General features: G+C 32.7%; 1 protein-coding gene across 3 annotated transcripts in view; it reads right to left on the bottom strand.

Annotated features, from left to right (window-relative positions):
* The window catches only part of VPS13C (vacuolar protein sorting 13 homolog C), a 175,134-nt gene that overhangs the window by 144,059 nt on the left and 13,079 nt on the right, over positions 1-17,996 (bottom strand). For all 3 annotated transcript variants that reach the window (XM_089907142.1, XM_022579675.2, XM_022579677.2), the window contains exons 2-5: positions 14,864-14,907; positions 12,352-12,394; positions 8,963-9,058; positions 7,450-7,551 (exon numbers count right to left, since the gene is read on the bottom strand). In XM_089907142.1, the coding sequence (XP_089763268.1) occupies positions 7,450-7,551; positions 8,963-9,058; positions 12,352-12,394; positions 14,864-14,907 (285 nt within the window). The remainder of the gene's footprint in view (positions 1-7,449; positions 7,552-8,962; positions 9,059-12,351; positions 12,395-14,863; positions 14,908-17,996) is intronic.

The following is a 17,996-nucleotide window of genomic DNA, read 5'->3' as shown; positions in this document are numbered from 1 at the left end:
TCACGGTCTTTTCATGCAATTATGGATACTACACCAAACTCAACTAGTGATAGCTTCTTAAAGTTGCACCTTGGAAACTGAAACTCTATCAGTGTATCTTTCGTCTGAATTAAAATCAGTCTACCTTGCTCTTTTATACATTCATAATTTTTTACCACGCACTGATAATATGGAAATATTGCTTCACTGAGTTATGCAGATCTTACAAACACTGAGTCACTTTATTATTTAATATCAAAAATCACATTGTTAACACCACCACAACTCTCATCAGAAAAGTCTTTTAAGTATGGGAAGCCATCAAGCTCAAAGTGGCAAATACAAATTCCCCAAAATTCTAATTTTTGTTCAGAAACTCAAATCTGTTTGCTGGCAACAAACACTGTCAATTGTTTTTTCTTAAAGTTGTATTGTTGAAATGTCTACCAAACACCCAAATCTGAGTAATAATAGTCTGTCAGCCATTCTTCCAAATAAAATGGCTTTCCATGAAAAAAGCAACTGGTTTCACTGACAACCCAAACAACTGCACAAGTATTTTTCCTTGAGACAATTATCCTGCTTCAGTCTGCAGAAGTACCTTGTGTCTGCTTCCTCTTTTGTCACGAAACTTCAAAGACACATATGCTCAAGAGCTGTAATTTATTAAAATTAAAATTTTTCTATTTCATCAATGATATTCTTAAGTAAAATTGGTGCTTTTTCCATTTTATTTTGTTTTTTACTGTGAGTGATTGGTAAGGAACAATACAATGGCTCCTAATAGTATAGTTTAGTGCCACTGCCTCGATTCATGCTAAGGCAGCCGCAATTTTACACATTACTTTTGCACCATCAGCACCAATGTCAACATAGTGAAACATCAAATAATGTCTTAGCATTATTATGAAAATAGTTTTGACTTTTTGAAAACCACTGCTCTAGAAGTTTTGGGTTGTTTGTTTGTTTGTTTTTTAACGAGGAAGGAATATACACTCAAACTGAAAACAACGAAAGGATTATAAAGTACACACAAAGTCCTGGACAACTAAAGATATCATCAACAAACTTATTCTCATTTCAGAATCATCACATTCTAGGCCTAGTTTTTTTATCCAGGCTAATATACCTTTTTGGAATAAAAGGAAACTCTGAATCAATGAGGTTTTACTTTATAGTGACCTCTGTCTGTTTTGTTTTGTTTTTAGCAATGCTGCCCAATGATTTTGTTACAAGTTTGAATGGGCTAGTGGAATTCATTTGTATCCTGGAGGCAGGTTGCTCCTAGTAGGATCAGAAAACACTGCCCCTGGCAGACTACAGAAAGCTGGTTCAATTACAACCTACAAAACTGGACAGTGAACCATGAGTATCCCCATGCTATCTTTTATATTAAACAAAGTGACTCAAAGACAAATTAACATAGTCAGCCACACTTACTCAAGGGGCAAATTTGTACAAAGAGAAACTCTTTTCAGGGTAATTTCATTCAATGCTGTGAAATCTGCATGCAACTTATTCTTCCATTTGTCATAATGAACCTAAACATTAAAGAAGTTTCTAGCAGCAAAAGTAATTATATCAGGGCTTCCCTGGTGGCGCAGTGGTTGAGAGTCCGCCTGCCGATGCAGGGGACACGGGTTCATGCCCCAGTCCGGGAAGATCCCACATGCCGCGGAGCGGCTGGGCCCGTGAGCCATGGCCGCTGGGCCTGCGTGTCCGGAGCCTGTGCTCCTCAACGGGAGAAGTCACAACAGTGAGAGGCCCTCGTACCGCAAAAAAAAAAAAAAAAAAAGTAACTACATCATAGTGCTTATTATTGTTTACATTTTGAGATAGAGACCCCACATGCCATTTAATCAAAAGAAATTTTAAGTGTGACTGAGCTAATATAACAAATTCCTGAAAAGTTATAGGGAATACAGTTAAATAAATCAAATTACTGTGTAAAATATTAGAAATTATTATTTTAATGCGCTTGGTAAACTTCCTAGGATACAAAAGAATCCTACTGTAAATCCTAAAGCAGTGAGCCTTCAAATTTGCCTTTTGTGAGGCTGTCCAGGACAGTAGTCTACAGGTGCCTCCAAAGCTACTACAGAGGTGAAGCAAATCAGGGAGGACATGAGAAGAAAGTCACAGAAACATCTCTTATCAAGGTTCTAAATAAAGTCTCACTCAAAAAATAAAAGTTTCCAATTTATTGCTTTTTACAAAGTCTGAAAACCACTGCTATAGGAGAGGAATTGCTTAATTGAGAAACTATTCTACAGAACTAAAGTCAAAAAGGCAGTCCAGATCTGAAAGTTATCTATAGATCAAACTGTAAGCTTCATAAGGGCAGTGGATTGTGTCTGTTTCACCTCATGAATATTCAGCATCCAGCATAGTGCTTGCTACTAGAAGACATTAAGTATTTGGTGAATGAATAAAATGCTGAAGGTAGAGAAAAGGAAATGATGGTAAAGGGGAAAAACATGAATTACATTTCCATATTTTCTAAAAGGATGACACGTCATATGAACTCCATTAAAAGCACAAGCATGGATAAGAATATAATTTTGTATGTAGCTGAATATAATTAACCATGCATACCCACCAGGCTTGATGTCCTTGTAAACAAAGTTTTCCAAGCCATATATGAACTCCCCTGAATGTGCGCCTGCATCCGCATGGCAGCGATAACCAAAATGCAAAGCGTTTAAAAGACACCTTTAATTTTACACATAAAATATGTCTAAACTTAGTTCAAAGAACTAGAAATCATGTAGCAGAACAAGTAAAATCCAGTGACACCAAAACAACTTACTTCTAAGGAAATATTTTCAGTGACACCATTTTCATTCTTTCAACATATAAACTTTGTTTTCATAACATTATAACAAAAATTCTTAATAATTAAAATTATAATAATAATTTCAAATTAAGCAAAACAGACAAATATTAATTATGGCTAATGTCTCATTGATTTGCCAAATTTTCAAAGAAAGCAAAAATCTGCTGTTTTGGTTCCCTTTTTCCCCACCATTTTGCCCATTTTCAGAATGAAATATTGCTGTGATATTTATGCTAATTTTAGAGTCAGCTGAAATGAATTCATCTTACTTTAGTGTATGTTCCCTTTCAGACACATTGTCTGAATCCCTTCTATCCATTCTTGTCAGTGATGGCTAGATAGCACCATCTTCCATTTCCCTCCTCAAATCCAGCCGAAACACCACTACAAGCTTACCTTCCTAAAACACAGCTGTGATCACATCACTCTCCAGATTTTTTTTAAAAAAGTAAAACTTACTTTCTCACTGACTACCAATTAAAGTCCATTATAAACCAGAGTCAAGAGCCAGACTGAGTTCAAATTCTAGCTCTGTCATTTTCTAGCAGCATAACCTAGAACAAGTTATTTAACTTCCAGCTTTCTCAACTATATAATGGGAACAATAAAAGCCTTTATATCATAGAATTATGACTATTAAATGAGTAAGCTGACATAAAGCATTTTGAAGAGTGACCCGCAAATAGTAAATTCTCAATAATTATCGTCATCACCATCATGGCATTCAAATCTCTTAAAACTGACCTAAACTTAGCTTTCCAACTCACGTCCGGCTGTGCTATCGAACTTCCAAATTCTTAGCTGCTCCCCATACATGCTCTACATTTTTTCTTTTCACTGTCCCCTTTACCATCACTGTCCCCTTTACCTAGAATGCCCTCTCTCCTTTCTGCATACTCATCCTTTAGACTCAGTTGAAATATATACCTTCACAGTGTCCACCCTGATCTCTGGCTGAACGTAATATGCCCATTATGAACTCCCGTAACACTCTTATCTATACCTCTTTGATAAGACTCAACACTCTCTCCTATTTATCACTATACATGAAGTCTTTCAACAGTAGGCTCCAGGAATTTTCTAATTTTTGTGTTTCCAACAATCTGTTGAACAGAATAGCATCAGACTTCTCAAAAGTACCTGGAAGTTAGAAGATTTTGCCTTCAAAATTCTAATTTTAAACCCAGCATTCTATCCCCAGCCAAATCAAACAAGTATGGAAGTAAATTACAAATCTTTCAGACTTGAAAGGATTTTTAAAATTATATCCAGTGTATCCTTTCTTAAAAGCTATTAGAAATGTTCTAGCAAAACAAAGGAACAAACTAAAAAAGAACAAAAGGCAAGGGACCCAATGAATTAAAACAGAAGAGCAGTGAAGACCAGTTCCAGGATGACAATTATGCAGCAGAACTAAAAAAACAACCAGTTCAGAGAAAGATCTCCAAGAGGGACAGGGGGACAGGGAGAGGACCAACGAATGGGTTTGGCCAATTGGAAAATAACACTGATAGTCATATGATAAATAGATTTCATGTAGTACACAAAAAGAATTGAAGATAAATTTACAAAGAAGACCAGGCAAATAGGAAAGAAGCATTCACAAATTCAAGAAAAACAAAAGGCTACATAACAAAGGAAATATAATCACAGTACATTATTTGACCTATGCAGTGAATAATAATTATATTGTCATAGTAATGTAAAATTTGACTCGTAATTGGACAAAAATTATGAAAGAACCATATTGTGAGAAGACAGAAAGGGGAATTTAGGGTGAAAAAATTGTAGGAGAGGTGAACTCCTTAACTACTGTAACAGGAAATCCAAGATAGTGCCTTACATTAATACATTAGACAACAAAGAAAGTTAATATTTCTAAAATAGATGGTTCCCTCTGAGGAGTGGGTCTAGAGGGTAGAGAATGGTGGAATACGAAACTGACGTTTTTCATCATAAGTCTTTTTGGAAAAACTATTTGATTTTAGAGTTAATGTTAACTCTAAAATTTTAGAGTTTTTAATAAAATTAACATTTTAAAATACAGAATCTATATAGCATTTAAAAATCTTTTGGCCTCACTAGGAATTTAATATTTCCCTTTACTTTACAATAGCCTTTCCAGGAAAATAAACTCACTACAATGAAGTAAAAGAAGAAAAATATCAAGAAAGTTTATTTTTACAGTTAAGGAAGGTCTCTAGAAATGAATTTATAGTTATATTTCAATTTTCTTTTTTTCCCACATAATAGTGGGCAGTACTTTATTTTAACAAATGAAACAAATTAAGTAAAAATAATTTTTTAAAGGAGATCAGCCTGAGGACTCTATTTTCATTTTTATCATCTGGTGCTTATAATTGAATCACTTCCTCTCCTTACCTCCTAGTCTCTATACATTCCACCAATAAATAAGTGGAAAAATAATAAGTATGAAAAATAAAGTATGGTAATCAAGTCAAAACTATTAATTAATAATGGTGAAATAGAAAGCACCTGAAGGCCAGGGTTGTCTTATCATTCGTACGAATAACATTACATGAACGTAGGATCCATATTCACACAAAGTAGAAAAAATACTTATATGCAGTCAAGATAATTAAATGTATTTCTTGACAATTAAAGGAAAAAACCTCTATCAACATATTTCCCAATTCCTGAATTCATCTTTTATACTCAAAACATTTTTCTGACAAATCTAATGTAATAATGTTAAAATTGAGTTTCACTTTCTGAATTTTAGTTCTACCCAAAAAAACCTAAATTTTATCATCCAAGAAGCTACAATGTAATGATTATATATTATATAAGCCTAACAACCCTATTTACACAAGCTTAATGGTACAGATGTTCATCCTCTATATATTTATCAAATCATCCTTAATAGCCTCTCTGCCAGACACAAACATATAAGTTTCCTAAGTACTGAAAACCCAGGAGTCAAAATTTCATAGGCACTTAATACAAAATGTATAGCAGGTTATCATTTTGCTGACTGTCAACTACTAAAACAGGAGAGAGTATATACCATGCTTTTTCTTATAGTTCACTGGAAACACTAAAATATTTTTTAAGCAATCACAGCTATTTCCATTCCAAATTAAAAAAAATAATGAGTTTGGGGTTTGTTTCTCAAGAGGGAAAATATAACTTAATTATACATATTATAAATTATTATAAGTGTATAACTACATGTTATAGCAATATATCCAAGCATATATAAATACACCTATTGATGACTACATATAATTATATACATTTGTGTTAAGAAAACAGATTTAATCTGAATTGATTCAAGAAAGAAATAAAATTTTAGTGCTCTCCAAGCCTTTTTCCTCATTTTTATAAAACTACTTCTAATTAACCAAAATTGAATAAAAAGAAATACTCACACTGAACTATCATAAAACAAAACCACTACCACCTTGCTTTATCTGGTACATAAAAGTACTAGAAATGAAGAAAACTGTTTTCATGGAAATATAGATCTTTAAGTTTCAGCAGAAACATAAGATATGGTTAAATATGAAAAGCGAAAGGAAAAAACATGTTTAGGCTTTTAAAAAATTCTACCATTAAGACAGCCTCTGTATTTTAAGTGTTTTAGTACTTTTTTGTAAAAGAATAATTCTGAGTAAGAGAAAAACACTTGTGGCAAAAAGAATTAGAATCATTAATAAAGAATTTTAATCAGCAAGCTATTTTTAAGAGAGATTTCTTATTGATTTAAATAAATATCAGCAGCTTAAGCTAGGAAAGATAACTTATTATAATATCTAAACATAATTTTTGTCATTTCTAACTCAACATTTGCCATATCTTTTAAGAGAGACCAAAGAGAAACGCCTTAGCATTTCTAGTACCATATTCTTTCATCACAGAAATATATAAACATGCTACCGAATGACACAAAAATGATGTAAAATGCTATAACTCTCACACCCCAATCTGCAATTGGGGTATGATTTGACTTGAAAGAGAAAACCAAACTTGGAAAGGCTTGGAAAACTCCTTCAACTCACCATCCTACAGACTACGCTTTTTCATCCTATCCTTATTGTTGCTCCATAAGGCAAATTAAAATACTCACCAGATTTATTTTTAGATAAAAACAAAACATTGAAACTTGAGACAAGATGTTAAAATGCTGAAATCTGAAAAATCAAGTTTTTAAAACGATCATGTATAATATAAAGAGAAAGCTAGGAGAAGAATTACAGCACCATTTCCTCTAAACATTATTTCACTATATTAATATACCAAACCTTATTATCTTTCAACAACACGTGTGAAAATGCAGACAAAGAAACCATTAACCTTTGGGAAAAACAAACAGGCTTGCAAGAACTCAAAGAATTTGGGAAGTCTCCATTAAGTAGCACAGTAGAAATGACTGGTAAGAAAAGTAAGAAAATTTAACTGGCAGTGAGATAAAATAATCACAAAGGCAGTGATTCCCAAGTGTGTGTCATTAAAATCTTTACACTCAATATTGTGAGATATGATTTTAAAAGAAGATTCTTTCTTTGGAACTACAATTATGAAGGCCTATGAAAGAACCCTCTTTACAGAGCATTAAATATATCTAAAATATAGGTATATGTACATTTATCTAAAACATAAACTTATTGTACCTTTCTCTGCTGCTTTTTGAAGGGCTTCTTCAATTCGGGATAACTCTTTCTGTTTAATATCTTGCAAGGATTTTTCTTCCTTTTCAGCATCATATTTAATACCTAAAAATGTATAGTTAATTCACACATCAAGAAAGGCAATTAATAAATAAATAAGAAAAGTTCAGGCTCATTATAATATTGTATTGTGTAATAAGTAATTTTTTGTAAGTCAAAAAACACTTATATTCTTTAGATTGGTTTTACAAAAAGCTTAAACATAAATGATTCCTATTTATTTACAAAGCTTATATCAAAAGGAAAAGGACAGAAGGAGAGGAATTAAAGGGAGAAAGAAGATAGGAAAAAGGATATTTGGGGAAAAGGGTGAGTAGAAAGGTGAAAGGGAGGCACAAAGAGAAAGCTGAAAGTATACCAAAAAATTTCCAGTTATTATATCTGAGTGGTAAAATTTTGAGTAACTACAAGAAACATGTAATATTCAATACCCGCTGGTATCAATGTAAGATTGATGAAAAGACTTTCAGAAAGTAATTCAAGAACATGTATCAACAATCATAAAACATATATATCCTTTTAATCTAGTAATCTCATTTCTGATCATGTATCCTAAGGAAGTAACACAAAATGAGTAAGATATCTATAAGAGGGAGGAGTTTATAATGTTCACTATAATAGCAAAAAACAGTTGGCAGACCTTAATGGAATATCATATAGCCTTTCAAAATTGTCACTATCACCATGAAAACTGTGAAACATATCAAAAATATATATATTAACCAAAAAAGCCAGATCCATGTTGTATATATGATAAATGCTACATCAAATCAAGCATGTATACAGTAAAGACTGGAAAACAAAAGGTAAAAATAAAAATTGTTTCTTTTATGGTTGAGAAAATATAAGTAATTTTCCCCTAAAATACCCAAACTTTTCTTAACATTATATTGTACTCAAACTGGAAAAACATTAATAATGAAACATATCACTTTAAAAAACATCAGTACTTTAAAAATTAAAATACTATAGTTTATAATGAAAAAAATTATCTACTTTACACACATTTCTGAAAGAACATTCACGCAAAACCAGAAGCAACAAAATGGGAAAAAAAAATTTTCCAGTCTGTAGATTAACACATTTTTAAAAACTTATTTACTTTTATTCCAAAAAGTAAAAGTCTAATGTATCTCAACTTAATAGGAAGCCTTAGTTGTAGAATAATTATTCGTTGACAATAGAATAAATTTCAAAAATGGTTGAAATTATTCTTTCCAACAATAGCATAAAAATATTTTATATAAAATGTGGCAATATATGTGTATCTGTAAAATGTATGTATTGTATATGTGTACATATATGAATATGATTAGTTTATTTCTATTATCTTCTTTTTTACTAAACATATTAAAATACTTAATGTAGGTAACAATTTAATTTTACTATGATGCTATATAATTTTACTATATGTTTATATGTTTACTATAATGCTTATAAACCTAAAATAACATACTTGCCCCAGGGACAACAAGCAGATATAATCCCTCTAGGGTCGCAACAACAGCTTCTCCATAAAGGTTCTTCCAAGGAATCTTCAAAGTTAATTTATCTAAAGGAACATAATTTCAAACTTCTTATTTGGATGCTCAAGAAGATATACATTTCTCACTTTTCATTAAGAGAAAAAGTACACAAAACCCTTCACACATATAGTATGTACATCACTCAGAAAAAAAAAGAAAATATAACCCAACACAGTTTAAAACATCTTTTCCATATTATATTACCATTAAGGTGACTATTCACATTGTGCTTTATATTTTCAAACTTTTTGATAACTATTAATTCATTTAATATTCCCAAACCGTAAGAAAAATGAGGCAACTATTACTTCAGTTTTGAAAAAAAAGGAAACTCAGTCCCAGACAGGTTAAATTATATGCTTAAGTCCACCCAAGTCATCAATGGAACCAGAACTGATGGTCTGAATATTGTACATGCTGTTCTAGCCACACCTACAACTTCATCTTTACAGCATTAGTATAAAAAAAAAAAATCTGTTCAAGATCTCAGGAATTGAAGCAGCAACACAGAGAAGAGTACCAAAGGAATAGAACTTTGACAGTATGCAAATTGCTACAACTGGAAGAGGCCAACCCTAAAGACAAGGTATACTGTTTTATGGTTACTAGTATTATGAGTTACAGGAGTTCAGACCAGTTATATTCCAAATATCTACTTATAAATCTCATGAAAGGCAGAACGCATCTTCTCTCTTAGAAACAATGGTATTAATATCAGGTCCTGCAGAAATTTACCTACAGAAACTTTCTCACCCATAATAATAGATGAACTATGGCCCTAACTGTCACTAAGCCAAGTTTGGAGTTTTACGGAAAAAGGCTACGCAAAGCAGGAGAGAAGACAAAAAGGGCATATTCTCAGCTAAATTTTGAAATGGGCAAAATCTGTCTTTCCACATTTATTTCTTTACTCTCTTCCCAATCTTCAGTATGCCCTCTTTCCAGGTCTCCAGGTAGCCAATGTCCCAATCTGCCCTCAACTGTATTAGAACAATTCTATCCAAACATTTTCTACCCCACAGTTTTCCATGTTCCAAAATTAAATACCTTCTCTCATCACAATTTAAAAAACAATGACCCTACAGTCATTATACTGAGAGCTATAGTTCTCTCAGTGCTGTCGATCAGACTCTTAAGACAAAGAATCTGATTCAACTAAATCATGCTAATATGTGAATGACTAAGCTACTTATACCACCAGAATCATTGGCACTTTTAAATAAAGATGCTGAAAGCTCAAAAAATTGTTAAACAGGATAAGAAGCTGAAGAGGAAATAAAATAATGCAATGCAAAGGGAGGATATCTTGATTCACCTGAATGGCTATGGACGCAAGCCAGTTTTAGCTGGGAATCTCATACCAAAGTTAAAATCTCCAATTATTTCTCCATCTAAATTTTTATTTTTCTCCAGCTTATAAAACTGATGAGTTTCTTAAATGGTTCCCACTTCAGAGGACCTAAAGGTAATGCCTAGAGGTAGTCATTTCTAAGTCTGTTGATTTTATAGTGAATACCACATATATTTATAATGGATAGTGTTTTATTTGTAGTTATCTCACCAACTCCTAAAAACTGATTTGATTGCCTTCTTGGTGAGCATGAGACTGAAAAAGTGGGAAATGCCCCTTTCATATACCAAAAAGAGATTACCTATTCTCTAAACCTTTTCTTCTCTCCTTTTACCCTAACTCATTATCCTCCCATCCTTAATTATTCTGTATTCCACTGAAATTAAGTTATGTTACTACCTTCCTTTTATAGATCACAAAATTTTGTAAATTTTTAAGTAAAAGGAGTATCCACAAATATGTCTAGCTCTTAGAAAACCAAAACATCCTTGAGCCCACTTAGCCACACTAACTCTACAGGTTAGGTATAATATTTTAACCTAACAGTAATTTAATAACTAATATAAATGCTCCATAAACCCAAAAACAGGGATAAGTAGAAAGAAAATATGCTTTGCATCCTTACATGTAAAGGGTCTCTCATAATTCAGTGAGCAACCTTGAAGGAAGCCATTAAATTCTTATAATACTTTAAAAGCAAAGAGAAAAAATTCTGAACCATTAGAAAACCTCTTCCAAAATATAAGTCTAGTTGTAATAATATAATGAATAACGTAAAAGTTCTTTAGTCAAATATAACTCATCCAATACCCCGGAAATGACACTGCAATATTTTGTACTAATTTTAGATCTCTATAACTTCTTTAAGGACAAAGATATATTTAGCCTTGCTTCTCCCACAGCAATGTATCTCAAAGGGGAAAGAATGAATGAATGGCTATAACTTCACTCAAGGATTTCGATTAAGCATGCAGGGCTACAACAATAGTTCTAGAACACTGCTAAACATCACCACCTCACAAAGCACAAGGCTCTGTGTAACAGACGAACAAAAAATCTAACGCGAGCCCTAGGGATACTTTCAATCTAAGGGAAATTTTTTCAAGGAAAAAAAAAAGGAAATTTTAAAAATTTTTATAAAACGAACACATATATATGATATAATGTAGATTCACAGAAGTATTCAAGTAATTACTAAGAGATACTAGAACAGTAAAAGTAAAAGCCTCCTCTGAATACAAAATAATGAATGAAGAAGGAAAGTGATGTGGTGAAGTAGCAGGGTGATGGGGATAGAAGGACGGATGGTGGCATAAGTGAAAATTCTAAAGTAAGGGTAAGTCATGTAGGGTGGTAATTTATATTTTTTAAAAAAGTAAAAACCAAGTAGTATGGACTAGTTGAAAGGACTTGATATATTAAACTTCCTATTAAAAAATTTCTCCAACAAAGATGTATGCTTAGTTATGGCTGATCTTAGTGTAAGAGTTTAGCTGCAAAGGAAGACTTTCTGCTTAACAAAACATATCCTCTATGCCACACTGCTGCACAATGTATCAAGTGAAATGGCTGAACAAAATATGAGGGAAATAAGCTACACTTAAATTCTCTTTACTAGAGTTTGCAAATTACGCTACTTTGACATATGAAGAAAAATCACACAAAATTTGCATTTCGATTTCGAAAATGAAGATATTTTTGTGTGGTGGAACCAAGCCTGAAAACCATCATTGCAGTTCAAATGTCCTTCCACTTTAGAGGGTAATTTTCTAAGCTTTTGTCAAAAACTTTGATGTATGTACTAGGTATAGTATACATTAGGCTGAGAATTCAGAAAGCTCTAATCAACATAAACCAAAAACCTCTCACATTTTTTTCAAGCTAAAAATGATGTTTGAGATTAAATAACAGGAACAATAAAAAACTAAAAGGACGAAGAAAAATTCAAATGAAGAGTGAAGTACTTACCAATTTGGCCAGCCCTGACTTTAAAAGGAACATCCAATTCACTCTTCAGAAGAAAGAGAAAAGATTAAAGAACATCTTAAATTATTAAGCTCCCACCCAAATCATCTTTCTATCATAATTTAAATACACAATCATCTCTAAGGAAAAACAAAATAAATTTTCTATATTTGAGTAACTCATAAACGATATGTATCTCAGCTGAAAAAAAAAGTTTTTATTAACTTACACTTGGCTTTAAAGAAAGAATTCATAAGAGAAGCAAAATTATAAATAAGAACAACAGAAAAAGAGTTTGTAGTTAAAGAAAGTAATTGCATAAACTGGTTAGTTGTTTTAATAAACCAAACCAAGCCAGATGGAAATTCCATGAATTTTTAAAGTAACAGGTGGACACTGCTTACGTGAAATACTAAAAGGAAGGAAAAGGAAGATTCTTTTCACTTAAATAAGTTGAAAACAATCTTCTTCAAGTAAAATATTCTGTAAATGAATAAACAAATCTTTAAAGGCAGATTCCCAACATATTATCTACCATATTAGCATTTACTTTAGATAAGTTACTAACAGGTACCAATCAATAACGATGAACTTTCACTCATCTAGATTCCAAATCACTAGAAAGTTCAAATAACTTTTTTATTCACAGAGTACTGAACAATAACTGATAATCACAATGTTCGCTTGAGTCTTTAAAATAATTAAAAATTCAACCAGTCAGAATAGCCTTTCTGTTAGGTGTACCTTACATGCTAATACTATGGAAATCTGGCAACTTAAATACATACTTTAGGTAAGAATTAACCAATCAATTAAAATTTAACTAAAAAATAAATAATTAATTAACTAAAAGAATCAATTTACCCACTCATCTGGTGACTCAACTATTCTAAGTGAACAAAAACTGAACAAAACACTAACAGATTTTGACAATAAACCTTTTTTTAGACCCAAACAAAAAATCCTCACTGGTAATGAGAGAGCAGCTCTACCCTCCAGGGGTTGGGCAGGGGAAGGGGACAAATAAATTCAATTGTCTTCATATCATACAGGATACCAATGGAAAACTACACACTTCTATAAGTGTGGTCTCACACACATTTTAATCCTCCTGAAATAATTTTTCACACAAAATAAATGTAAAGAACCCATATCAAAGTAAAACCTCACCAAGCTGGATTAACTAGGCAAAGGAGGCTAGTTTGAATTAATGGAGAATATAAATTACAAAATAATTTATTAGATTTAATCATAAGCAAAATTCAAATTAGGCTAACAGAGTGCAATCTGTCATCTAAGTATATTAGATACCTATTCCCTGCAACCACAATTCTATTAAGACTTATTATCTTCTAAAATATTTTCGTAAGTAGAGTAAAAATAGCCTTTATTCCAATCTCTAGCAAAGGAATCTTAAGTTCTAAAATTTTGGATAAAATTTTTAAAATTATAGCATCCTATATAAAGGGAGGGAAAGAAATTTTAAATATTTTGAGAGTCCACTACTTGCCAGGCTCTACTTTTTATTTTATTCAAGCCACAAAGGTACACAAATATTATACTGTTTTGTATTATTAACTTCATTCTAAAGATGATTAAACTGATGCTCAAAGAAACTGAGAAACTTCCCAAAAGTCACACAGCTGGTCACAGCCAGAGCTACCACTCAAACCCACGTCAGCCAGAGTACAAGGTCCATGACCTTTCCACTATGCCAGTAACAAAATAAACTGTTACTTCGTGAGTTCTACTCCTAGATCTTCAACATCCAAAATTGGCTTCCATGAGACCAGTCATGGGAGAACTTTGTGTATAAGGCTCTCCTTAATTACACAGTTCATCATGTAAATTCAACCAGAGGTCAAAGCTAGGATTATAAAACATAATGTAGGTTAATTATAAATCTGACCTATTGATTAAAGAATAAACTCATTCTTAAGACATTTCATAAACTCATATTAAGTCCAAGAAGCTAAAGACAAAGGGGGGTAGGGGTCTTGGAAGATGGGGAGAGTTTTGTTTTTAGCTCAATAGTAAATGACCCAAATTACTGTCTAGAGCTAGATTCCAAAAAAATCTATTTTACCTCTTAACATTACCATAGTATTATAAGGCTGGACTGCCAATATATTTCCAAAAAATACAATTATTTATTAGATACATTGTTAAAATAAAGCCCTTATTCACCTGAAAAACATTTAAAGATAATTCTGAAGAAAACTATTTCATTAAGACAAATGTCTACTACAAAGCTATACAGTCAAATATATAAAAGGGAAAAACATTATTATTTTCCAAGAGATACTATTTCTATCATCAGTAAAAAAATTTTTTTCCTAAATCTTTAATCTCAGATTTTCCTAGAGCAAACAGTTAAAAAAGTAATCCTTCTCTGAGTGACTCAATCACTTCATCTGGCACCTGGTACCAGATACCTAGTAACCAGGGTTTCTGAGAGCTTACTGAATTAACTGAGTACTCAACATAGTTATAAAAAAAAAAAAAAAAAACTTACCAGAGCATTTTCTTTTATTTGTAGATTATCTAAAGCCACATTACCTTTAAAAAATAAAAGACAAAAATATGAAGTTAATACACCAAATAGTATACCCTGTCTTAATGCAAAACCAAACACTATGACACTATGCTAAATGCTAAGTGAGCAAAGCAAACTTCAAGAACTTAAGAAGCTACTGGCACAAAAGAGTTGCTACTTATAGATAAGAAGTATTAGTTGTAAATATTTTAGGTTAGCCCAATGCAAAACAAATTACAAAACAGTTAATCAGGCTAACATTTAATGAGAAAGAAGTTGAAACACACCATTGTAAAGCAATCATACTCTAATAAAGATGTTAAAAAAAAAAAAGAAAGAAGTTGAAGATTTTCAGACTAAAGAACTTTAGAACCAAAGTATCCATCATTTTTAATGATTAAGCCAAAATCTCAAAAGAAGGAAGTAAAGAGGTGACTATTATAACAGATCAATTATCCTGTAACCCAGGATTCTTTCCTTAATCATGGTGTCAGTGAATATTTTCTACAAGACCACAGTGTTAATCTTTTAAAACTTCAAACATCCTACTTTCCCCGTAATTATTGTTTATGGTTCTAATATTATTTTTTTAGTCCAATTTTTTAAAAGTCTATTCAGATATTAAGTTATAAAAAACTAAAGCCACAATGACACGATTACATGACTGAAATTTTAAACACTGCACTTATATGTTGATACACAATATGTAAGTATTCTTACTTACATAAAAACTTAAGCAAAAGAAAAAGGTTTTCATTTCACTTAAATTCTCTAAAGATTACTAAAACTAAAGTTTCAACACTAAATACAAGTATAAATTATGCAGTTATGCATTTTCTTAATCACTCATGACACATTTATTTTTTAAAACATATTATGCTTCCTATGCACAGATAACAACTACAAGACTAGATACTAAAATAATCACAGCTGTTATTGCCATATAATAAAGTTCATTTCCTTTGTATAAGCATATTGTAAATTCCTAAGATAAACTTAAAAACTTCAAAAGGAAAGTAAGAGGTAAGAAGCCTCACAAACGTGAAGAAAATACTACAGCATAATAATAGGAAGAAAGCGTCTACAATATACTGCAGAAAAATTAAAACCTGAAGTAGGCAGTAACTTCAGAGTCAAAGAGATAGATTAAAAAGTTATATTGGGGCTTCCCTGGTGGCGCAGTGGTTGGGGGTCCACCTGCCGATGCAGGGGACGCGGGTTCGTGCCCCAGTCCGGGAGGATCCCACGTGCCGTGGAGCAGCTGGGCCCGTGCGCCATGGCCACTGGGCCTGCGCGTCCGGAGCCTGTGCTCCACAGTGGCAGAGGCCACAGCAGTGAGAAGCCCGCGTACCGCAAAAAAAAAAAAAAAAGTTATGTTGGAGATAGCAACATCCACCACAGGGCAGACAGCAGAACCAAAAAGAACTACAATCCTGCAGCCTGTGGAACAAAAACCACATTCACAGAAAGACAGACAACATGAAAAGACAGAGGACTGTGTACCAGATGAAGGAACAAGAAAAAAACCCAGAAAAACAACTAAATGAAGTGGATATGGGCAACCTTCCAGGAAAAGAATTCAGAATAATGATAGTGAAGACGATCCAGAACCTCAGAAAAAGAATGGAGGCAAAGATCGAGAAGATGCAAGAAATGTTTAACAAAGACCTAGAAGAATTAAAGAACAAACACCTAGAAGAATTAAAGAACAAACAGAGATAAACAATACAATAACTGAAATGAAAAATACACTAGAAGGAATCAACAGCAGAATAACTGAGGCAGAAGAACAGATAAGTGACCTAGAAGACAGAATGGTGGAATTCACTGCCACAGAAGAGAATAAAGAAAAAGAATGAAAAGAAATGACGGCCTAAGAGACCTCTGGGACAACATTAAACACAGCAACATTTACATTATAGGGGTCCCAGATGGAGAAGAGAGAAAGGACCTGAGAAAATATTTGAAAAGATTATAGTCAAAAACTTCCCTAACACAGGAAAGGAAATAGCAACCCAAGTCCAGGAAGCACAGAGACTCCCAGGCAGGATAAACCCAAGGAGAAACATGCTGAGACACATATTAATCAAACTAACAAAAATTAAAGACAAAGAAAAATTATTAAAAGCAACAAGGGAAAAATGACAAATAACTGACAAGGGAACTCCCAAAAGGTTAACAGCTGATTTCTCAGCAGAAACTCTACAAGCCAGAAGGGAGTGCCATGATACATTTAAAGTGATGAAAGGGAAGAACCTACCACCCAGATTACTCTACCCAGAAAGGACCTCATTCAGATTCGACAGAGAAATCAAAAGCTTTACAAACAAGCAAAAGCTAAGAGAATTCAGCACCACCAAAGCAGCTTTACAACAAATGATAACGGAACTTCTCTAAGTGGGAAAACCAAGAGAAGAAAAGGAGCTACAAAAACAAACCCAAAACAATTAAGAAAATGGCAACAGGCACATACATATTGATAATTACCTTAAATGTGAATAGGTTAAATGCTCCAACCAAAAGACACAGGCTGGCTGAATGGATACAAAAACAAGACCCATATATATGCTGTCTACAAGAGACCCACTTCAGACCTACAGACACCTACAGATTGAAAGTGAGGGGATGGAAAAAGATTTTCCATGCCAATGTAAATCAAAAGAAAGCTGGAGTACCAATACTCATATCAGATAAAATAGACTTTAAAATAAAGAATGTTACAAGAGACAAGGAAGGACACTACATAATGATCAAGGGATCAATCCAAAAAGAAGATATAACAATTATAAATATATATGCACCCAACATAGGAACACCTCAAAACATAAGGCAACTGCTAACAGTTATAAAAGAGGAAGTCGACAGTAACACAATAATAGTGGGGGACTTTAACACCTCACTTACACCAATCGACAGATCACCCAGACAGAAAAGTAATCAGGACACACAATCCTTAAATGACACAACAGACTAGATAGACTTAACTGATATTTATAGGACATTCCATCCAAAAACAGCAGATTACACTTACTTCTCAAGTGCACATGGAACATTCTCCCAGATAGATCACATCTTGGGTCACAAATCAAGCCTCAGTAAATTTAGGAAAATT

Source organism: Delphinapterus leucas, chromosome 2, assembly GCF_059928025.1.
Source record: "Delphinapterus leucas isolate spDelLeu-1000000601 "Yukka" chromosome 2, BTC_Dleu_Yukka2, whole genome shotgun sequence".
NCBI classification, from domain to species: Eukaryota; Metazoa; Chordata; class Mammalia; order Artiodactyla; family Monodontidae; genus Delphinapterus; species Delphinapterus leucas.
This window is presented reverse-complemented; position numbering and strand designations above follow the sequence as displayed.